This window comes from Staurois parvus, unplaced genomic scaffold (assembly GCF_062004578.1).
Source record: "Staurois parvus isolate SC_StPar_1 unplaced genomic scaffold, SC_StPar_1.0 ptg000053l, whole genome shotgun sequence".
Classification (NCBI taxonomy): domain Eukaryota; kingdom Metazoa; phylum Chordata; class Amphibia; order Anura; family Ranidae; genus Staurois; species Staurois parvus.
In genome coordinates, this window is record NW_028317849.1 from 6,468,005 (window position 1) to 6,493,219 (window position 25,215).

Sequence of the window (25,215 nt, forward strand, 5' to 3'; positions counted from 1 at the left end):
TCCGACCCTTGGCGATTGCATGGACTGTCACTCACAAGCAACTTTTTCCATGAATTCTCTTAGCAATTATTTTTACAGGGTAGGTTGCCAGGTCTTTCCCCAACCCCTACCATGCAGGAGATCCTGCATGGCCAGGGATGAACTAGGACAATTTTAGACAGGAGCCAATTAACATGTCTTTGAAATGTTGGAGGAAACCCACGCAAGCACAGGGAGAACATGAAAACTCCATGCAGGAGGTGCCTTGGTCGGTAATCAAACCCATGACCCATTTACTGCGCGGCAGATGTGCTAACCACTAAGCCACTGTGCCGCCCATGCTGTACCATTTACTTGTATGAAAAAGTATAATTTTCTCTTTGTATTTCTTCCTTAGAGTGAAATCCCTGTTATTCTTCCAGTACCTTTGCTTTCGTATTAAAAACTGACCACACTAGGCATGAGAGCACAGCACGGTCAGTTTTCTAACTGTGCTGGAAACTAATCCTATGATTAGACTTGTGCTGGCACAGCCATTCACTGAGAAGATCAGTGTACTACTTTTTCTCCTCCCTGAGCTCCTTATGCAGCTGAGAAAGAGGGTATATGATCTCTTATAAAAAAGGGGGAAAACGTATTTACAATGTATTTTATATGTATAAATAAATGTTTTGCCTTTCAATAATATTTTAAACAGAATGGGTTGTTTTACAAGGTGAGGGTGTACATACTCTAAGATACGGGTCTCATTGCATTAAAGACCTTTTTTGCCTAAATTAAATGTGGTTGTGGAAAGATATAAATTTAGACAGTATAATGGGCACTCCACAGTACAGTTTTATAGCAGCATTTAGAGAATTGGTTGTCACCTGTATGTTTGGTGTTCTTAAAACAAAAAAACGAGAGACCAACTAGTAGAAAAATCAAAACTCTTCATGGGACTGAGATTTGCAGTCACTTTTGCAGCAGTTGTTTACTTATTCTGGGTCACAATTGTCTGCAATGTTCTTTTATCTCTTTCAGTCAGTTGACCACGTCGACTGCAGTTATGCTTATCAGACAACATTTTCCCCGAAAATGTATGTCATCATAACCTTTGATACTGTACCTTGTGACACAACAAATAAATGAGCAACTTCAGTCACAGAGGCACCAGCTAAGTGGGCACCAACAATTTTCTCTCTTTGAAGCAGTGAATGACGAAAATGAGGCTCCCCACCTGTTAGCTAGGTGTCTCATCACACAGTAGAAGCAAAAGAATGTTACATCACTTCCGCTTTCAACGTGAAGCATGTAGTCACTTTCACACCTACAAATCATGTAGTGTTTCCATATTTTTGTCCAACCCCTGTATGTGTGCTATTTCTGTAATATTACAATTGAGAGTGCCTTTTGCATAAACAGCCCCCTTTTCTGTCTGAAGAAGTGTATGACCTGCAACATATGCGGTGCCATTGCTGCAAATTGCTTTATGTCTGTGAACAGTCGATTTCTACATTATAGACAAAGCTTAAGTATTCACATGTGTTTATTCAACTCTTGGGTACACTGTTTAGGGCTCACCTTCATGCATATGACATTCACAACAGGACTGAAGGAAATATGCAAAGACTATGCAAACTATGTTGATGCCCAGGCATCAATGCCCAAGTAGTAACTCTGTGTTACTTGGTAGACTTGTTTGTCATCACAAATCTGCACTGGCTTGCTATGAACCTTGTTTAGTACTTTAGTTGCTTAGGATATAAACTGGGGTCGCACTCCAATAGGCTACTAGTAGTTCAATTTCGTTTTTTGGCCTCTTTGTAGCCAGGGAGAGCAACAATTGTTTATTAGTATCTGTTCTGGGTTCTGCTGGTGCAGGCTTGTTTACTTTCCCCTGCATCCCTCTGAATTATGGAATATAGTGGGTGTAAGAACATACAGTTGTGTCCAAAATTATTCAACCCCCACTGAAATTGAGTGTTTTGGCCAGTTTGACATTGCTTTTGATCATTCAGTCATCTTGCTTACATTTACATTAAAGAGGCACTTGTAGGTCAGACAAATATAACATAACAGTTATAATGAAATAACCACAAATGTCTTTTCTGTGCTCACAGCATTATCAGTTTTATTCAACCCCCAAGTGACATTCAATCTTAGTACTTAGTACAGCATCCTTTTACAGTTATAACAGCTTTTAAACGTGAAGCATAGCTTGACACAAGTGTCTTGCAGCGATCTACGGGTATCTTCGCCCATTCTTCATGGGCAAAGGCCTCCAGTTCAGTCACATTCTTAGGCTTGCGCACTGCAACTGCTTTCTTTAAGTCCCACCAGAGGTTCTCAATCGGATTTAAGTCTGGTGACTGCGATGGCCACTCCAAAATGTTCCAGCCTTTCCTCTGCAACCATGCTCTAGTGGACTTGGAGGTATGCTTGGGATCATTGTCCTGTTGAAAGGTCCAACGTCTCCCAAGCCTCAGGTGTGTGACGGACTGCATCACGTTTCCATCCAATATCTCCTGGTACTGAAGAGAATTCATGGTACCTTGCACACGCTGAAGCTTCCCTGTACCTGCAGAAGCAAAACAGCCCCAAAGCATGATTGACCCTCCACCATGCTTCACAGTAGGCAAGGTGTTCTTTTCATCATAGGCCTTGTTCTTCCTCCTCCAAACATAGCGTTGATCCATGGGCCCAAACAGTTCTAATTTTGTTTCATCAGTCCACAGAACACTATCCCACAACTTTTGTGGTTTGTCCACATGGCTTTTGGCATACTGCAGTCGACTCTTCTTATTCTTTGGAGACAGCAAGGGGGTACGCCTGGGAGTTCTGGCACGGAGGCCTTCATTACGCAGTGTGCGTCTTATTGTCTGGGCTGAAACTTCTGTACCCACATCTGACAAATCTTTTCTCAGTTCCTCAGCAGTCACACGGGGACTTCTCTCCACTCTACGCTTCAGGTAGCGCACAGCAGTCGAAGTCAGCATCTTCTTTCTGCCACGACCAGGTAGCGTTTCAACAGTGCCCTTTGCCTTGAATTTGCGAATGATGCTTCCTAAGGTGTCTCTTGGTATGTTTAACATCTTTGCAATCTTCTTATAGCCATTGCCCTTCCTGTGAAGAGAAATCACCTCTTCTCTTGTCTTCCTGGACCATTCTCTTGCCTTCACCATGTTTGTAACCACACCAGTAAATGTCTAGAAGGAGCTGAGTATCACAGTCATTTTAAAGCTGCCTAATTGGTGCTTATTATGCTTGATTGCTGCTCGGTGACATCCACAGGTGTTTTCAATACCTGATGGAAAGCACCTGTATGAACCTCTGTTCTTCAGAGTGGTAGTCTTTAAGGGGTTGAATAATTGTGGCAATGAAGAAACCACATAAGAACCATTTACTACTGTATTACATAAACAATTGATGTCATTTTAGTTGCATTTGGGTAGTTACAACGTCCTTGTAGGATTTGATTCTGAATACAATTCCAAATGTACACTATAGTCCCTAAACCCCTTTACAGCATTGGGGGTTGAATAATTTTGGACACAACTGTAGATCCTGGTCTGAATAATAATACCTCTTCAGCAAATACCTGGTCAGGTAAGTGAGTGACTAGCAGGGGGTATAAAGAGGCATAAATAGGCTGGAACCCAGAACAAAGGGCTGTTGTTCCTGGGGGAGTAAGACCCAGCCCGAGGGCTGTGGCATCCCTGGGGGTTCACTTGCAGCTAAAAGAATACTTTTTGGGGTCCCAGACTTGGCTGGGGGACTTCTGTTCTAGGCTGCTGAAGATTGCAGATAGTTTTTCTAAGGATCTAGGACACAGGCAATCCAAGTACAGAAATTGACTGATAGTGAAGGCGGGTACACAGTATTCAGGAAACAGTGAGTGCAAGCAGGGGCGGACTGACAACTCATGGGGCCCCCGGGCAATAGGGGATCATGGGCCCCTATGTCCTTGCCCAAACTCAAAAAAGCATATGAAAAAGGTATCAGGGGCATCTCATGGGGCCCCTTACTGACCCCGGGCCCTCGGGCAGTGCCCGAGTTTCCAAATGGTCACTCCACTCCTGAATGCAAGCCTTTTGGGGCCTCTTTTGGGAAAGCGTTTCCTTTGTACATTCAGGGCTACAGTATATGTCTGCTGAGGAGTCCCTGTTTAGTACCTCTTTACCTCATCTGAAAGGGGTGCCTTCACCCTGAAGGAATAATTCAGATTTAGTGTCCTCTACTGCAAGTTGTTGATGTTATTGGAGTATCCCTAGGCTCACGCTTACCATATCCCAGTTCTTTAAGCAAATAAACTGTAAAAAAGACATTCACTGCCTACTTATTGACTGGAGTGACTGTGAACTACCGTGTGCCTATCAAGGAATGTAACCTGGTACCAAACAGCCAGACCAGTCCCGGTCTGCACTACACTGGATTCTTGTATTGAACAATTTTCATACATTTATTACATTGTGCCTGTAAGAATGGCTCTATGAAATTTGAAAGGATATTGTAGCCTGCAAAACCTAAACTATACATATAATATTAAAGCTATTCTTATAATGTAGATAAATGTATTAACCAACCTGCATGCTGCAATGTAACCAAGGGCATGAGATACCAATAATTTGCCATGAACATCTTCCAGCCTCTGATATAACTGATATACAGCTTCTTTTGTACTTGTGGCAATATATAGTTCTGAGGGTGGCATGTAAGATGACCATCTCTTGGCTTCATCGAATGCCAGTTTAAGAAGCAGTGGCTGCCCACATTTTCTGAAGCTGTTCAGCACAATATCAAGTTGGGCAGGAGTCAACTTCCGTCCAACTGAAGACATGAGCATTTCAATCACCTGGCCCGCTTGTTCACCAGAGAGTTGTTGCACCTCCAAATAAGATGTTGCATCCGTGATTTTCTCTTGTAGGGTGTTTAGAATTCCTCCTTCATGAGGTAATGTGGACAAAACAATATGTATATTGGGTGGGCATTCCTTTGGCAGCCAGTGGAGATGATGGGCACCATCTGATGAGGAGAGCTGATCAAGTGAGTCAAGAAAAAGTACCAATGTTTCTGACCTTTGATCAGATACTTGTGTGAGGATCTGTTGATAGTGAAGGCGGGTACACAGTATTCAGGAAACAGTGAGTGCAAGCAGGGGCGGACTGACAACTCATGGGGCCCCCGGGCAATAGGGGATCATGGGCCCCTATGTCCTTGCCCAAACTCAAAAAAGCATATGAAAAAGGTATCAGGGGCATCTCATGGGGCCCCTTACTGACCCCGGGCCCTCGGGCAGTGCCCGAGTTTCCAAATGGTCACTCCACTCCTGAATGCAAGCCTTTTGGGGCCTCTTTTGGGAAAGCGTTTCCTTTGTACATTCAGGGCTACAGTATATGTCTGCTGAGGAGTCCTGTTTAGTACCTCTTTACCTCATCTGAAAGGGGTGCCTTCACCCTGAAGGAATAATTCAGATTTAGTGTCCTCTACTGCAAGTTGTTGATGTTATTGGAGTATCCCTAGGCTCACGCTTACCATATCCCAGTTCTTTAAGCAAATAAACTGTAAAAAAGACATTCACTGCCTACTTATTGACTGGAGTGACTGTGAACTACCGTGTGCCTATCAAGGAATGTAACCTGGTACCAAACAGCCAGACCAGTCCCGGTCTGCACTACACTGGATTCTTGTATTGAACAATTTTCATACATTTATTACATTGTGCCTGTAAGAATGGCTCTATGAAATTTGAAAGGATATTGTAGCCTGCAAAACCTAAACTATACATATAATATTAAAGCTATTCTTATAATGTAGATAAATGTATTAACCAACCTGCATGCTGCAATGTAACCAAGGGCATGAGATACCAATAATTTGCCATGAACATCTTCCAGCCTCTGATATAACTGATATACAGCTTCTTTTGTACTTGTGGCAATATATAGTTCTGAGGGTGGCATGTAAGATGACCATCTCTTGGCTTCATCGAATGCCAGTTTAAGAAGCAGTGGCTGCCCACATTTTCTGAAGCTGTTCAGCACAATATCAAGTTGGGCAGGAGTCAACTTCCGTCCAACTGAAGACATGAGCATTTCAATCACCTGGCCCGCTTGTTCACCAGAGAGTTGTTGCACCTCCAAATAAGATGTTGCATCCGTGATTTTCTCTTGTAGGGTGTTTAGAATTCCTCCTTCATGAGGTAATGTGGACAAAACAATATGTATATTGGGTGGGCATTCCTTTGGCAGCCAGTGGAGATGATGGGCACCATCTGATGAGGAGAGCTGATCAAGTGAGTCAAGAAAAAGTACCAATGTTTCTGACCTTTGATCAGATACTTGTGTGAGGATCTGTTGAAAAAATCTCACTGTTTCATTGTAAATGTTAGTGACTTGTGCAGTGGGGAGGGGCAGATCCAATGCTAAGCATACCTAAGTAGAAAATGACAGTCATAAGAATGCAGCAATCTAACTGAGTTTGAGCGTAAGTACAAGTCTAAGCAAACCTACCTGATAGCAAATACTTTTCAGGACATCATGGATTTCAGAGCTTTGAGGTGAAGTTCCAAGAAGCCTTAAGACCAACACATGATTTCCATCAGTTGTTGCAGATTGTCTCATCATTTCGAAAGCCTTGCACATAACAGCCGTTTTTCCTGACCCAGAAGCTCCGTAGATGACGAGAGGGAACTGCACAGGGGCTTTACTATTCCTGAGTCGACTCACAATGGTATCGAGCATTTCCTGACGTCCACAAAATACTTCTGACTTTGTACGTGACAAGTGCAGATGATGTTTTACCTCCTGCAAAAGCCCTCCTAACCAAGGATATTGTTTCTGCAAGCAAGTACCAACCAAGATTAGTTTGCTACTTTTTCAAAAGGGTGCATAAAAATCTGGATACTTAAGAATTTGTGAAGATAGTTTTATAGTGGTAAACAGGTGTTGCATACAGTTACCATTTAAATATATGCTTCTTGGTTGTATTTTGCATGTGAAATACTGCCATACATCAATAGAGTTTTTTAAATGTTTTTTTCTGCAATATTCACCTATAATGCAGAGATTATATTTTCCTCTCTCTAGATGCCTTCAGTCTCAAAACCAACATCATGCTATCAACTTCCTCTACAGTAAGCCCAGATCACCCTGGACCTGCCACAGCCTGTGACTGGACAGTGAAAAGAGAAGCAGCACAGTGATGAGTTTCAGCTCTCTGTTTATCTGCTTTCTCCTCCTATCCTTGTCAACACATGAACTTATTATTATCTCCTTGTATTGCTTCTTCTTCTTCTCACACTCCAGCCTTGCTGTACAGGGTAATGCCAGGTAAAATTAAAAAAGTATAATGCATTAATAATTGCAGAACTGTTTTATTGTGTATCTTTTATATCTGCCGAGATTTTGGCTTCAAATGCCACAAAAGCCTGGACTATTCTGTTCAGTCACAAAAAGGTCATGTGGTATGATGTTTTACATGCTAGAAGCCAATTTATAAGCACTCATGTGCAACCCTTTATTCCTGCTATAGGAAACATTTGTATCTAAAGCCAAAATATTTTTTCTTGTTTTGGAGGGGGGCAGAATAGGTTTAGAACCCATTTAAAATTCTTAGTGCTGTCTGCATCCCCATTAGGGAGATTCACCCTCTCTATTTGCTCTAGTGAGTGTTGTCGCTAGAACTGAAAGTGAGGGAAAATCCAAAATATTGGCTTGTCACTGGTAGAGGAAAACAGATCTTCCAATAGAGACACTTGTTCCAGTGACATTTGTCTAATATTCTCCTTATGTTGAAGAGATCACCTTTTGCCTTCCTATTGTATTTGGCGACAAAAGTGAAGAATAATCATCCTAAGGCCTCTTTCACCCATGGCAGACTCTGACTGAGATCTGCTTGCTTAGCAGGGGATCTGTCTGCTTATCCTGAGCAGGGGGATGACAGGTCCATGTCTGCTTCACTTATGCAGAGCGGACAAAGCCCGCTCTCCTCTATGGGCAGTCGAATGTAAAAAAACCAAGTGTCCGCTTACACCCGACTGCCAACTAATCACTGGACGAAAGGGAAATGGATCCTCATCCATCTGTTTTTGGCAGATCAGATCATATTGGATGTAGGCGGGTGTAAATGGACATATGTCCGCTCCAAAGAGGAGAATGGAGGTTCAAATCGGGTCCTGAAAATAGGACAGGCAGACCTGATCAGAACATTTGAGTGAAAGGGGCCTTATGGGACATTGACAGCAAATAATCTTGACAGGGTTTTTTATACTTTGTCCAAAACCCCAAAAAATGGGGTTTTAGATACAATAAAAATATAGAATGCATTACTTATAATTAGAATGCAACCAGCTAAAAAACGTTCTAAGAGCAGTAGAAGATTACATGTACAAGGTTACATAAACGTATTTTGAATTTAGTAGTTTTGTTTACCTGTGATTTTGATATCTCCTTTTCTCTTGTTGACAGACATCCAAGTATCTGGTGACTTACAAGAGCATTGACCTGGTCACAAAGCTTCTTAAGGTAAGTGTTCTTTAACGTCTGTTTACTTAGCTCCACAGTGAATGTTTTTACTTTGTTTGGATGTTTCTCGGCAATTCTGTATTTCAGGTCTTCTAAAAGATCATGAGCTTCTGAGTCAGGGCTCCCATCTTCCTTGACATCTAACATTTCTAAAACATTATCTGTACAGAGATCAATGTCTTTAATTTCCCTGAAGAAAATAGTAGAGCCTTCTTCATCTGTGTCAGAGGCAAAGAGTCCACAATCAATCTCAAACTCTGTCACTGAAAAAAATTAGATACAAAATAGTTTATTAAATACATTAACTGGTATTACACTAAAGCTAAACTTCAGAAAAACAGCTATAGTTACAGCTGAAACACGTTACTGTCTACATGGGAAGATTTCGTTCAGCTGCTCTTGTGATCTCCACACCAATGTTGCAGTGTCTCAAAGCTCACATTGCTACTTTCTGGTTCAATATTCGTGTCTCCTGTATCATGGTGCTACTAATTGGACAGGGATGATGATACTATTTAGTTGTCTAGTGCAGGGGTAGGCAACCTGCGGCTCTCCAGCTGTTGCAGGACTACAAGTTCCATCATGCCTCTGCAAGTCATAGATGTAACTGTCAGTTTTGTAATGTTGCAATGCCTCATGGGAAATGTAGTTCCACAACAGCTGGAGAGCCGCAAGTTGCCTACCCCTGGTCTAGTGTATATTGAGAAAGAGTTGACAATGAAAGCTGCATTGCTGAAACAGAAAATAGATGTCTCATCTGATTTGTGATGCCACAGATATGTGCAAATTGCAGAACTGACAATAATTAATTACAAATCCTATAGCAGGTAAACATGTATTTATTTCAAACAGACTGTTTGTCCGCCATGGCAGATAAGCTGTTTAATTCACAAACCCATTTTGACTCCACATATCATTCAGGTCTTTTGTGGACTGTTGTGGCCAGCTTCAAGGTCACTTAACTTCTTGGATTTGGCCAGCAATATAAAAACCTTGGAGCCTAATGTGGACATTGGGCGTCCAAAGCACAATCTACGTTGCCTCAAAAAGGCTTATAGAAGCCTTGGAAATACACTCAAGTAGCTCCAGAAAAAACTAGTGAGCCTCTGAAGAATTACAGAGATATATGAACTTTAATACTATATGTTAGCATGGGCTCAGAATTAGACTGTTTCAGTAGGATTGAAAAAGAGACATCACAGCAAGTCCTATCCCTGTCTGAAGACTTGAACTGAACCACAACATGTGTTTGGAGACCCATAAAAGAGGGCGCCCTGGGTCTGATAACATTGCATAAGTTAATTTGTTGTCTGTTGGGAACTGCTGTGCTTTCTTCAAGGGCCCCAACATTGCCAGTCAGCTTTTTTTTTGTTTTTGGCCATTAAAACTGGAACTGTTACAGCAAATTAGGTAAATGTTGTTCAGATCTGTTGATCACTGTTCGACAGAATACTGCAGGTGTTTAACCATATAGATTGTTTGCATAAGTGTATTTTCTAATCCTCTCTTCTTTTAGGTTATGCTTGGCCTAATAAATTCTTTGAAATACCTCAAGGTGTGTTGGTAAGTGTTGAAACTTTTAAGTTGTGGATTAAAGCTGAGCTCCAGGCCTACAGTGAGGAACAGAAGTATTTGAACACCCTGCGATTTTGCAAGTTCTCTCACTTAGAAATCATGGAGGGGTGTGAAATTCACATTGTAGTTGCATTCCCACTCTGAGAGACAGAATTTAAAAAAAAATTCAGGAAATCACATTGTATGATTTTTAAAGAATTTATTTGTCTTGCACTGCTGAACATAAGTATTTGAACACCTAAGAAACAGCAAGAATTCTGGCTCTCAAAGACCTGTTACTGTGCCTTTAAAAAGTCCACCTCTACTCCACTCATTAATCTAACTTAGTAGCACCTGTCTGAGCTCTTTAAAGACACCTGTCCACCCCACAGTCAGTCAGATGCCAACTACTACCATGGGCAAGACCAAAGAGCTGTCAAAAGACATCAGAGACAAAATTGTGGACCTCCACAAGGCTGGAAAGGGCTACGGGGCAATTTCCAAGCAGCTTGGTAAAAATAGATCAACTGTTGGAGCAATTGTTTGAAAATGGAAGAGGCTAAAGACGACTGTCAGTCTCCTTTGGACTAGGGCTCCATGCAAGATCTCACCTCGTGGGGTATCACTGATGATAACAAAGGTGAGGAATCAGCCCAGAACTACAAGGGAGGAGCTGGTCAATGACATGAAGAGAGCTGGGACCACAGTTTCAAAGGTCACTGTCGGTAGAACACTACGCTTTCATGGTTTCAAATCATGCATTGCACGGAAGGTTCCCCTGCTCAAGTCATCACATGTCCAGGCCCGTTTGAAGTTTGCCAATGACCATCTGGATGATCCAGAGGAGGCATGGGAGAAAGTCATGTGGTCAGATGAGACCAAATTAGAACTTTTTGGTCTATACTTCACTCGTCGTGTTTGGAGGAAAAAGAAGGATGAGTTGCATCCCAAGAACACCATCCCTACTGTGAAGCATGGGGGTGGTAACATCATGCTTTGGGGGTGCTTTTCTGCGAATGGGACAGGACGACTGCACTGTATTAAGGAGAAGATGAATGGGGCCATTTATTGTTAGATTTTGAGCAACAACCTCCTTCGCTCAGTCAGAGCATTGAAGATGGGTCGTGGCTGGGTCTTCCAACATGACAACGACCCGAAGCACACAGCCAGGATAACCAAGGAGCGGCTCCGTAAGAAGCATATCAAGGTTCTGGAGTGGCCTATCCAGTCTCCAGACCTAAATCCAATAGAACATCTTTGGAGGGAGCTGAAACTCCGTGTTGCTCAGTGACAGCCCCGAAACCTGACAGATCTAGAGGAGATCTGTGTGGAGGAGTGGGCCAAAGTCCCTGTTGCAGTGTGTGCAAACCTGGTCAAGAACTACAGGAAACGTTTGACCTCTGTAATTGCAAACAAAGGCTTCTGTACCAAATATTAACACTGATTTTCTCAGGTGTTCAAATACCTATATTCAGCAGTGCAAGACTTAATGAATTTAATTAATTTATCTATTCATTAAAAATCATACAATGTGATTTCCTGAATTTTTTTTTTAAATTCTGTCTCTCAGAGTGGGAATGCACCTACAATGTGAATTTCAGACCCCTCCATGATTTCTAAGTGGGAGAACTTGCAAAATCGCAGGGTGTTCAAATACTTCTGTTCCTCACTGTATATAAAAACACTGTTTCAGACTGTTATGTATTCACTTTTCAAAAATGCACTTTTATATTTCAGTCTACTTATTGAATATCATATAGGGAAGTTTGTGCAATGAAGTTGTTAGGAGCTCCTAGAGAGAAGATACATATCCTTTTATGGGTGTGGCCGCTCTACAGAAATTCTCAAAGGACAATTTTCTGTCCAATTTCTGCCCAATTTCCTTTAGATTTACCTTCAACTATGTAGTGCAAGGGCCTGCCTAATTGGATACAATTGAAAGTGTTGTTTAGGTTTGATCTCATATTATATGATTTTTGGTAAATCTAAAGCAAAATTCTCAAGACATTTGTATAATGTATGGCCAGCCTTAAGGTGAGTGGGCGAGTGGTCTGTTAGCTACCAAGACATAATTTGAAGATAGAGAAACATTTCAGTGGGGGTATTTTCAAGTTAGTTTGGAAATGTTTATGGGGAATCTATCTGCCACAATCCCTTGTTTTCCCACCATTGAAAAGAATGTGGTTGAAGACCCAGGGGAAATTCCACATTATTAAGTAAAAGAGCAAAATGTGAATGACAAAAGTGTAACCTTCTAGCACATCTATATCTATCCCAGACCGCAAGTATATAGGAGAGGGATAAGCATAGGATGGGAGGTTGCAACCTGCTCAGCAAGCCATATCAACGAATTGATCGTAACTCTGGGACAAGCTAGCACTTCCATATCAATCCATTGTGGCAAATATTTCTCAGAAACCACTAGAACCAGGTGTGCTATTTGTGTGGAATGTAGATAGGACTAAACACCAGGACCCCCTAGCAAAAATGCATTTTTTGGGGAAGTTCCGGTTTGATTGAACAATTTTCAGTCTCAAAGTTTCAAGACTTTGTACTAAAGCAATTTTTATTAGTTTTGGATGGGGTGCTGATGAGCTAGAATGATGTCATTGCTTTTTTATGGAGACTCTCGTTTTACATTTGTCCTGGTAACAATTTCAACTGAGGGAAAATTTAAGATTTTGGGTTGTCACCAGAACACAAGATATGAGAAGATATTCCACTGGGGACACCTCTGTTGGTGACAAATTTTGGAGATAATTCCTCCAACTTACTTTTCTGTCTACAGAACAGGAGACAGGAAGTAAAAAAGAAACCTCACTAATGGGACTCTGAGATTACAAAAACGTGCTCTATCCAAACTGGAAAAATGGCTTTTGATTTACTTTTAGTTTTGGATAAGATGTGGAAGAGTTAGATCTTTTGTTAGCTTTTTTTACTGTTGCCTCTGTTCTCATTGGAGATATTTTCCTAACATCCTAACATCTTTTCTAACAAGTGATACACCCTGCAGTGTGCTTTCAGCATATTCCGTTGAAAAATCTTACAGATTTCCTGTGACACTGTCAATAGCCCCTAGTAGTTTCTCCAAAGAATATAAAAAGAATGCACTTCAGATAGGTAAAACAAGAAAAGCAGCTCACAGCAAGTTAGTCTGTGACACCAGGACAGGAAGTGAGAAAAATCTTTTTAAGAGAGACTCTGATAGCAATGAAAATATGACTAAGGACACTACCCTTTTAATTCTATGCAAAACAAAAAGTTCCCCTTTAACCTAAGGCAACAGAAGCCACCCCAAAATCCTCTAGACATTTATAATTACAAACCTGATTTGAAATACTTGTGTTTTTGTTCTAATGTAATCAGTCCTTCTTTCTGAGCAATTTCTGCTGCTGAACGCATTGCCTCAGATAGTTGTTTTTTAGTTTCTCTCCACTCCTTGATTTCTTTTGCCTGAAGCTCTGCATGGGATGGATTTGTGTCAGAGAAATGAGGAAAGTGAACTGTGATTGGTTGAAAAACATAAATAGGAGGAACAGAATTGGTGTCTTTCCAATACCAGTGGGCCAGCAACTGTGCCTGGGCTTCATCCATGAGTACTTTTTTATGCAGAATATTAAATTCTTCCTCACCAATAACTCGAGGCATGGGTCTATAACCATATCGATTACCAACTAATCCCTGTGGAAATAAAGATAAAGACAAATGTATAATATGCATCTATAGACATTCACAAACACTAATAAAGAAATAACACATGCATAGACAATGCTTGCAAGTCCCTTCTCCCACCACACCTGCACTCCCCCTTCCAACACTTCACCTGTACCTCACCAACCAGCTGTGGATGCAACTGGAGTCTGTGCACACTACCCCTTCCATCCCTGCATACTTTCTTCCCAGTTTTCAACAATCCACCTATACAGCTCTCCCCTTCAAAAACCCTTACCCATTGCCTGCACACACACGCCCCTCTGATTCTACCATTAAAAAAGCCTTCCAAAAACATCCCCCCAATACTCCCCCTGCCCTGCATACCTCCACCAACACTGCACCTGGAGGAAAAGAAATTTAATCTCCAAACACGGAAAGGTTTCTTCACAGTAAGAGCTGTAACAATGTGGTATAGACTCCCTCAAGGGTTGGTTCTGGCCAGCTCAGTGGATTGCTTTAAAAAAGGCCTGGATTCTTTCTTAGATACACAGATTATAACTGGATACTAACATTTATAGGTAAAGTTGATCCAGAGAATATCCAATTGCCTCTCGGGGGATCAAGAAGGAATTTTTTTCCCTGCGGGAGCAAATTTCTTCATGCTTTGCTGGGTTATTTTGCCTTCCTCTGGATCAACTGTGAGTATAGGATTATAACTTTTTTTTTTTCTAATGGTTGAACTAGATGGACTTTTGTCTTTATTCAGCCAGACTAACTATGTAACCCCTCTTTCCCACTACCACTGCTGTGCACCCCCTTCACCACAGCATATTGTATGTACCACCTCTCTTATGTTAGCCCATCTCTACTTTCATCCTAAACCTGCTGGAAGCACACCCCCTTACACCCGTTTCCCCAAAACCTGATCCTCCTTTCCCCCCTCAGCACCGATTCTGCAAACCCCACTTTCCCTTGCTGCCATTACCCAACCTTAACTGTTCTGGAATGGGCACACTTTTGCTAATATATAATAATGCCGATGTGTCTTTGCAGTTATTAGGGCTATTTTTATAACTTATTAACTGACATACATATGTGAAAAATTATATTTTTTCAAATATATATGTCATCTGGTGGATAATTCACTACATATTGCAACTGTGATTTCATTTTTTATACACCTGCACAAAGGAAAAGGTTACATATTGGTTTACATAAGACTTGAATTTTCATGGGACTGTCTGCTACATGTAAACTTTTGTGAATGACCAGGTCTTCCTCAAAATTGATTTTAGTTGTCAGAGTGTGTAGACAGGCAAGTCTGTGCATGTATTGAGTAAAGGAAGACAATCATGATGTTTTAAATCTCTTGACCTATGACATCGCCTTGGGTGAATGTTTCCTTGCTCTGCACTTTTTTTTCAAAAATACCAGTGTGTTATTGTGAGATCATACAGAATAAAACCATATGGGAAGGAAGATTCTTTCTCCTATATTCTAACTATAGCAGAAGCAGCTGGAAATTCATCAGACTCTGCTAGCCTTCTTAACAGTGACCTGTCTTTTAGCTACTCCGAGACACTCACCAATCTGAGGGTAGAACAGTGGCTAAGTGGTTAGCACCTCTGCCTAGCAGCACCAGGGTTGTTAGTTTGAACCCTAACAATGACACCACCTGCCTGGAGTTTGCATGTTCTCCCTGTGCCTGCATGATTTTCCTCCAGGTACTCTGGTTTCCTCCCACACTCCAAAGACATGCCAGTAGGTTAATTGGCTCCTGTCTAAATTGGCCCTAGTATATGTATGTATGAATGTGCGTTAGGGACCTTAGATTGTGAGCTCCTTGAGGGTTAGGGACTGATGTGAATGTACAATATATATGTAAAGTACTGCATGAATTAATAAATGGAATTAATATTAATAAATAAATAACCCAGATGGACAAAGAGATTCCAATACTTTTAATCTTGTTTTGCAATTTTAGTGGCTCAATCGTCTTGGGGAGGGAGGGTTAGGGGAAGAGGATACCCCCCAAAAATCCCTCTGCAACGCAGATATCTCAGTAAACTCTCAATGTCTGGATGGGCTTTAGACCTCTCCTACAAGTCATCTGTAGAGTTCTTTATACATCTGCTTCTGGCAAATGTAGATTCTGTAGGTCCAGATGCGGTACTGCAGCTGGAAAGGAAGTCAGGAGAAACCTGGATTCTCCATGGTTTCCAGGACCTCTGGGGCAGCATCTGATCAGCACTCACTGCCAACGGCTGTGAGCACTTATTAGTGTGTTCTGGCGGGGGGGGCAGTCACAGGGTGAGAGATCGCTGTAATAACCTCGCTGAATGTCTGTGCCAGGCTTTAGTTAGTGTGTACACAGGCTTGTTCACAGCCTATGAATGTAAGTTCTCTGTGGTGGCCAGCGGCTGTTCTTACACATACACAGCCGTGGTGATAAATCAGACTGCGCCGAGTGATCTTTCAGTTTTATGAATGAGTCACCAGCATTATTGGAGTGTGTTATACACAGCTCTGACCTGACATTGCTGATCAATCATTCATAAAATTGAAAAAATCTGCAGTGCTGTGTGATCTATTGGCTGGGCTGTGTATGTGTAAAAGCATCTGCTGATAGACACACATGGCCAAAGCTCTAAGTGATCTGTCACTATTATGAATGGAGGATCGCCTCTTCAGTATATAGTAGTAGAAGATCATTCAGAGAAGCATCGCTGTGTAATGTATCTGCAGCTACTTTTACGTCATACAGGGAGCAGGTAGATAAAATATACAGAGCCACAGCTATTCACTTTACTATTTGCGCTGCTTGCTCATTCAAGGGGCCAGGCTCAGTGTTGGCTGCACCTCCCCACATGAACACCCATAATTTGGGCTTCAGAAGGGGGTGAAGCTACAGCCAGCATAAAGAGCTGCATTATGGGTGCTATGGGACCTCCAATTAGAATGGGACTACGTGCTACATGCACTTGGTCCCCTGGGGAGTTCATTACAGTTTTAAACATTTTAATGATAGTAGTTTAACTCCCAAGTCCCCTCTGCACAGCAGAGGAAGACTTTAGTTTTGGAGTTTTCAGAAAAGAGCAAGTAAAATCTTAACAGCATTTTTTTTAAATGCTGAGTATGGAAACATGCAACAAATATTGGAAAAAGTGGAAATATACTTTAAAATTCACCTTTAAAAAAGTAAATGCATATGTTTTTGTAAGTAAAAAAGGTGCATTTATTATTTTTCTATATTTTTTTCTCAGAAGCCTGCAGAGCATTGCATGAGCATCAGCAGATTGCAGGGGCAGTGTCAGGCTCCTGCAGACACTATCTCCAGCTTTCTGCCCGTACCTGTGTATGGTCTTTCTGTAGGATGTGTCAATAAACTAAGAGAGTGCTCACCATCACCCTCGCAGCTCATTGAGAACTGCATGTCATTTGTGGCTGTGAATAAACAATACGGCTGTGCGGGCGGAGCTGTCACGGGGGTGAAGGTGAACTTAACCTTTAAAGCAATTGTTGGAATAGTGTTCACGTATTTTGCAACATCTACTTCAGTTTTCAGTAGAGATATATTCTTCAACCAGTAGATGGCAGTGTTTATTAGTTTGTAGCTGCATCTATGTTAAACTCTATGTCTTTTCTCTATAATAAAGTTCCTGTTTCCTGTTCCCTGTTTGTAGAGAATCAGCAGATAAACACATGTGGACTGTGCAATGTCTGTTCTGAAGGCCTATATACAGAATCTCTAACGTAGCTAAAGACAGACAGCGGTATAGCCATGCTGATATGCAACCTAAAAATTAGTTATGTGCTGTGTGTATGTAATGATGGCCTTAAAGTGTTACTAAACCCACAACAATAAAATCAGCCTGTATATGCAGTAAAGCATGCTTGTTATACTCACTGTGGAACCTAAGGGGTTAATCCTCTGCATTGTGTAAAAATGCTGTTTGATCCTGACTTCTCTGATCCTGTCCTTCTTCCAGTGCCCCCCTCATCTCCTGATTAGACATATCGTGTGGAGACACTCTGCACATGCTCAGTTTGGTGTGTATTGCTAGAGAGGCTTTTTTTTTCTTGGGAGAGTGCATGTGATCAGCACAGGGCCAATCAGCACTGTCCAGACAGAGGTCAGGGGTCCTGCATCCTCCTACAATGAAGACTCCTCCTACAAGTTTTACATGTGCTTGGCTGGATACTGATAGAAGTCGTAAGACTGCTCTAACTGCTGATGAGAAAAGGTATTTAGCAGTTTATATTTACTAATATAATTGCATTTCCATGTTGTGTGTACTGTGGGAGACCAGATATAGTGAATACAGACTCCTGGGTTTAGTAACACTTTAGGTGGATGCATACTTCCAGATGACATGAAGCTTGGGCATGTCTTCCATAAAGACTATGGCACACATGCACACCTACAGTATGTTATTCATATAATGAGTATGAAGTGATCTGCCTAGGGAGGTTCCTTTAGGTTTGTATTAGAAGTTAAATATACTCAGGGGAGAAGTGTGATGTGTTTTCTATTCTATTTGAAAGCAAACAACAGATAACACTGTGGTTTTACTTCATCTTGCATCTGGATCCGTCTAAACCAGTGGTCTCCAAACTGCGGCCTGGGGGCCAGATGTGGCCCGCTGCTTGCCTTTATCCAGCACTTGGGGCACTTTTCCCTTCACCGATACAAAACATTATTCCTCCCACTGACACCAACAATGGGACATAATTCCTGCCACTGTCAGCAACAATGGGGCACTATTTCTCCCATTGATACCAATGATGGGGCACTATTCCTCACACTGACACCAATGATGGGGCATTATTCCTCCTAGTGACATCAGTATTGGGGCACTATTCCTCCTCAAAATACTAAAGATGCATTGTTTACTCCACTGACACGAGGACAATTCTACTTCCAATGGCCACAGTCCGTAGGACAATAAACTGGTCCTTTGTGTAGAAAGTTTGGAAACCCTGGTCTAAACCCTCAAAGGCTCTGTCACTCTCTTCTTTACGATGCAGGTGTCTACCTACTGGCAATTGACAAAAAAGTAACAATTACACCACTTCTATGTATTGACTAAGATAGATAAGTTATTTTAAGTGCAAAACAGGGACCATTCCCTGTTTCATTTGTTTTTTGAAGTGTTATTATAATTTTTTATGTAATATTTTTGTATAATTTTTTTGTTCTTTTTTTGTATGTGTTTTACAGCTAAAGAGGTCCATTTCTTATTCATACTATGTTATTTTAACATGTTCCTAAACCTAAGACAAAAATGTAATATGCTTCAGCTTACCAGTCCAGTGGTGGTTGCATTTGTTTTCTTTTTTCAGACTGTCATCATTTTCACATGGTGATCCTGCCAGTAACACATTTCGTGCCCTATGGTGACTATGCTTACTCACCCCAATGTATTTATGGAGTAGCATCTTGTCACCCTAGTACAGTGTTTTAGGACTAAAAACTGCTTTATAACATAGAGGGGGCATAACAATATGCTTCATAAGAGGGCAAAAAAAATTATAAAGGGTTATTTTCTTTGTAGGGTTGATTTTCATTGATTTAAAACAGAAAATACTTAATTTGGCTACTAGATGGCATCAAGTATCTTAGATAATTCTTACTATACTTTGCCCCATCCAGTGGCCAGATGCATTATTTTTCATTTGAAATTGAAAAGCAATCGGCCAGTGCAGGAAATAGCTTCATATTTTTTTTTTTTTTTGCACAGAACAAATGTACATGCAATTTGAAAGATTAGGTATGATGTTTATTACATAGTTACAGTAGTCCAGCTTGTACCAATGTAAGTATGCATATGTCATACCTGAGTGATCCCTGTGGAGCAGAAATCATTGTAGTATTCAGCACTACTACAGTGATCACTGTGGTCTTCTGGGTCCAGTGCCAAACTGCTACTTATCTATATGCTTGTTTCAGGTCAGCGACTCAGACAGCACTGAAGTCAAACAATGACACCCAGGGAACTAACTTTCTTAAAAGAAAGTTCAGCAATGGTAGCCTCTATTAATCTCCCATAACAATGTCTCTCTAAAGATTAAGATTGGTGTTATGTTTAGGCCTTGGAATTAGGTTGACGGATAAAATCGGTGTAAAAGTTGAACTCGGCAGGTATAAATGATACAAATAAATGCAGCTCTGTTTTCATTAATACATTATTAAATATATTTTTTAATGCAAATGGTTTAACCTCCCTAGCGGTATGATTATTTCAGATTTTTGGTGCTGAAAGCGGTACCATTATTTTGCATGGAAATATGTAGTTTTTTATTGTAGGCTTTAATATTTAGGAATAACTCACTGAAATCTGTCCGAACAAGAGTCTATTAAACATCCCGGGTATGATAAAATTTGAAACAAAAAATCATAAATTATAATTTAATAAATAATCATAAAAAATAATAATATAATAATAATACATTTAATTCAATAATATAATCAAACCAAAAACACTGAAATTTGAAATATAGCGCCAAGTTCGCACATCACTGAGCAAAGTCGCAAAATTGTTTTCAGTGTCTGATGACGAATTTCTCCACGAATCATTATCACTCAATTCTGCAAGTGGTTGTGATTTACTATCGCTGTTCTCTAGCCGGCCTAAAACTGCTTTTGACCTAAAGGGACGCTTTTTGGACGCCATGGACTTTTCTAAGTTTCCAGGCAGAAAGAACAGTCAAAATGCAGACAGGGGACATGACAAAGCACTAGGGACAAAATGTATGTGAAATGGTTTGAAACAGCAATGTTTTACTATGTAAAATTTGTTTTGAAAAAAATGAAATTTTTTTAAAATTTTCAAATTTCCCGCCGCCGGCGCCTGTACGTCCCGATGTCACAGGGACCGGAACACAGAAGCCGGATGCCGGCATCAGCCGGAGGAGATGGCCAGGGACGCTGCAGGGGACACATCGCGGGAGCGCAGGACAAGGTAAGCTCTGCAGGGACTCCCTATGCAGCGCCTCATGGTAAGCCCAAGTGTAGCTCGGGGTTACCGCTTTTGGTACAGAAACTTTACCCCGAGCTACACTCGGGAATACCGCCAGGGAGGTTAAGTAATTGGATTTTACTTGTTATCAGTTTCGTGCAACCCATATGCAGCAGAGTTCAGACTAGGAGAGTGAGAAGCAACTATTGAACTAAGCCCTAACTGTAAATCATTATCTTTGGCAAATAACAAATTTATACTGGACAAGGGTGCATTTCCCTACGCACCATCTGGCCAATTGATGAATCTAAAATATATAACCTTTATTCAAATATATAAAAAATTTATGCTCAGCTGTAATTAACACCTATTGGAGTGGAATGTACTGCGCACAACAATATGACTGGATACCATTGCAATTATTTACCTTACATCCAAATTGTTAATAACACCAGACCAAATCAAATACCATACTAATTTAGATGAAGTGACGGCATACAAAGAGGCACTGTAGTTTGATCATAAACCTATCAGCTTGAATATTTAATCTCTATTAAGGAAATGGAGTTACCCCCATGGACAAAACTAATTAGATAATACAATCTGTATTGCTACAGATGTGTAATATGGGTACACACTGACTTAAATGTCGGCCTCTCATGGATAAGCTCCATACATCACCATATCCAGACAAAAATACCTTACTGTCTTGAGGAATGCAAATGATGCACTGTAAAACGCAGTACAGACCTCTCCAAAAAAAAGGGGGGAGAGGAGTGAATACCAGGAGTATAAAGAATTAAGATAGGTCACATAGTGGCTGGAAGTTGTGCTTAGCTGCACATGGTGGCAAAATGAAGAGTAAGAAGCAACACATGGTCGCTTCAGTGCTCATATGCTAACAAGGAACATGCTGACAGGAGGAGAGAGAGCAAAGCAAGCAAGAAAGGCTTATCGGTCTGCTGCTTCTCCTTCACTGCCAATTGAGGGACAAAACCTGTAAGTGAAAGTGAAACTTCAACAGAGAAAGATCAGATCCCTGGCTTTGCTGTGTGTCAGAGTTGCGTAAATCTCAGGAATGGATGGACAGATATGCAAATCCTTTGGGAGGTGAAATGGCTCCCTTGCATATACTGTATTTCATCTGTTAGCAGGGATTCCAGCTTAAAGTGCTCATTCATACTATTGTACTGCAGCAATGCATGCTACATGGTATGCGCTGGTGTGATGCAGTGCCATTCATTCTGAATTACACCCCAAAGCACCTTTTCAGTGCATTTGAGTTGCATACCTGTTGAATACGCTGGATGCAGCTTTTTTGTGTTTTTTGTACATTGGGCAACTTATTCAAATGAATGACTGTGTCAACGCAATGCATGTTAAAGTGCAGCATAACACTCATTAATACAGCGCTAATACAATGTGAATGGGCCCTAAGGGTTTTTTAAAGTGATGGATGTAGGTAAATGAAACAAATATTATTCAGGTGTTCTGTCTTAGAGTAATATATTAAAATGTCACTGATATGGAGTTAGTTAAGAGCATAGAGGTTCAGAATCAGAAAGTCCTAAAAGACAAAAACTCACAATGAAGTAAGGTCCCATAGAGGTTTTCCGACAAGCTTTAATTTCCTCCAGACAAAGATCTGTAGTCATGTGATCCACTGATGCATAATCACGTACTCCCCAACGCATGTCCACAACCTGTGAGATAGCAAACTGTAAGAAGTCCCAACACACATATTCTAGGAAAGTGTGCTATACATAAATGGGTGTGCATCATTCAGTATTGCACATATTCCTTTAGTAATGGCATTAAAAAAAAAGAACAATGAAACAATTTAATTTTTAAAGTACTGATTTGTTACAGGCCAAGCCCACTTTTAAGGTGTACTTAAAGTCAAACTCCACCAATACCTTTAGACAGTTGTACAGTCTCCTCCCTCCTGTACTGAAATTGTTTACTTAATTAAATGCACACTGTGAGAAGCTCACAGTGTGCATTAGAAGTTACATCAAGTCAGATAGAGCCTGCCTCATTTCCTGGCTGGAGGATGTCCAGCATTCTTTCCAAGCCCCTGGTCTGGTCTGCCCCATTCATTCATTGGGTTTCCATTCTTTCAGTCATAAAGGCTCAGCATCACATGTGGATGTTACCTAGGGCATGCCAATGCTGTCTGGCTAGAACTGGCTAGACACTAGTACTAAGCCAGACTGCTATGAAGTTTTCAGAAAGCTATGTACAACACTTTGCTGGCTGCTCCCACCAGCCATGATCTACCTGCAATGTATGGAAAAGCACAGAGACCCAGTAATGATGTAACAGGGTCTAACATAAAGTATGTAAGGAAAATTGAAAGAATTGAGCTGGGAAAGGAGGAATTTGTTTTCCTGAACGCTGCACAGGATCTTTGTCACTGTGCGGTGGATGTCAGGAATGTCATTACATCTGTGTACTTTTAAGGCATTTTTTAATTTTGGAAACAGCCAAAAGTCTAAGAGTGCTATGTCAGGGGAATAAGGTGATTGGTCAAAATTTGGAATGGATTCCTGGGCAAGGAACTTGTGAACAGTTAATGCGTCATGTGCAGGAGCATTGTCGTGGTAAAGTATTCATTTGTCAGGCCAGAGTTCCTGTCTCTTCCTCTGAACGAGTTCCTGTTCACACACTTCTTGGGTCCTCGTGGACATCTTCCCGCCCCTCCTTAAACCGCCTATGCCATTCAAAAACACTTGATTTCTTCATGAAATGTTCACCATAGGTCTGTTGTAACAGAGCTAAAGTTTCACTCGCACTCTTGCCAATCTTCAAGCAAAATTTGATGTTAATTCACTGCTCCAGATTCCTGAGACTAATTTTTCGACAATAGCGCCACACACGCATGCGTTGTTTTTTCTTGTTATTTTTGCAATGGTCTCACTTCTTCAACTGAAACTACATTCCTCTTTTGGAATTTTTTTTTTTTGGAGGGGGAGCAGTTACCTAGTTTTCCACAGGAATCCCCCCCCCACACACACACACACACACTTCCTGCCTGCCTGCAACCTTCTTTGACATGTGACAGGTCCCAGAAGACTGCGGGACCATTCGTGCAGTGTAGCGCACACATGTGCAATGGGAAGCAGGGGCAAACTGACAACTCATGGGGCCCCCGGATAATAGGGGATCATGGGGCCCCCGGGTAATAGGGGATCATTTTGGCCCCTGTGTCCTCGCCCACACTCAAACCACACCCAAAAAAGCCTATGAAAGGTACCAGGGGCACCTCATGGGGCCCCCTACTGACCCTGGGCCCTCGGGTGCCAGAATGGTCAGTCCGCCCCTGATGGTAAGCCAGCTGTGAAGCTGCAAGGAGTCACAGCCAGCTTCCCACTTTAAACATGCCACGCTGGGGACCTGAAGATTGGCGAAGAACCAGCCCAGATGTGGACAGTGTTGGACCCTGGACAGCTAAGTTTCCTTTTATTAAAGTCAGCAGTTACAGTATTTGTAGCTGCTAACTTTTATTTTATTGAAACCTGACGGAAGAACCACTTTAAGTAAAATATTCAAATGTTAGAAGAAGTTCCTTCATAATGGTTATTGCAGATGAGGGAACCTAGGAACACTGGAATTGGAAATAATGCAGTTCAGTTTACAGAGATATAGGAGGGTGGTCAATTCAGAATGCAAGCATCTACTCCAGATTTTTTTTAATTGCTTAATCTTTTAATATGGAGTTTGGAGGTTGCGTAACTTTTCTTTTTTCTTTGTAAAGTGTAATCCCAGCCAATAGTTTTTAGTTTTGGATACAAAGGAAATGGATTAGAACCCCTGTCATGTTTGTAAGGATATTTGATGCTCCATTAAAGAGATTTGCACTCATTTCTTGTCATGGTGAAGTCAAGGGAAAATCTGCAACGGAGACATACAGTATATAGCAATAAAAGCTGGCAAAATTTTAACCTTCCCCTTCTACATTTTTATAGTTGTCCATGTTGCTTTTGGAGATCTTCCTATCTGAAGAAATTGTAGTCACTGGAACAGTAAATTGAGAAAATATATTTTACAGAGCCCTTGATAGTAATAAAAACCCGACAAGGGTTCAGATCCTTCCCCACTCACAGTTAAAGATGTTTTCACTTGATAAATTCCTTAAATGAATGATTTTTACCTCAAATGTTAGTCCATGTTGTTGGCAAAAGGTTTGTATCTCAGGATAGGCCATCTCCATTAGTGCATTACGCTCCTCCGCCATATCTGAAAAGGTTAAAAAGTTAAAAAAAATACTTACAGAGTTTTTATTGCAAAAGTAGAAAATGTAGTGTCTGTAAGGAAATGCCCCAATAACCTAATTTTATAGTATACTTTACATGTGATATATGTTAACCACTTCCCCACCGCCCTATAGCACAAATAATGCTACAGCGAGGCAGGGTTGCGCAAAATCACGTATATAGGTGATTTTGTATTTCCGGGTAGAGGGCAGACACGCCCTTCCTGCGCCGCCATTGGTGGCTACAGCTGTCTATCTCTGGGTCCCAGCCGGAGATTCCCCATCGGCACATGGTGATTGCCAACTATCA

The 25,215-nt window shown here is 41.2% G+C and overlaps 1 protein-coding gene across 1 annotated transcript in view; it reads right to left on the reverse strand.

Moving 5' to 3' along the window:
• NWD1 (NACHT and WD repeat domain containing 1) overlaps positions 1-25,215 on the reverse strand; it is a 97,622-nt gene that overhangs the window by 65,759 nt on the left and 6,648 nt on the right. Inside the window, exons 2-7 of the mRNA XM_089667611.1 lie at positions 24,804-24,889; positions 22,237-22,353; positions 13,364-13,718; positions 8,391-8,746; positions 6,471-6,797; positions 5,794-6,392 (exon numbers count right to left, since the gene is read on the reverse strand). Of these exons, the coding sequence (XP_089523737.1) occupies positions 5,794-6,392; positions 6,471-6,797; positions 8,391-8,746; positions 13,364-13,718; positions 22,237-22,353; positions 24,804-24,889 (1,840 nt within the window). The remainder of the gene's footprint in view (positions 1-5,793; positions 6,393-6,470; positions 6,798-8,390; positions 8,747-13,363; positions 13,719-22,236; positions 22,354-24,803; positions 24,890-25,215) is intronic.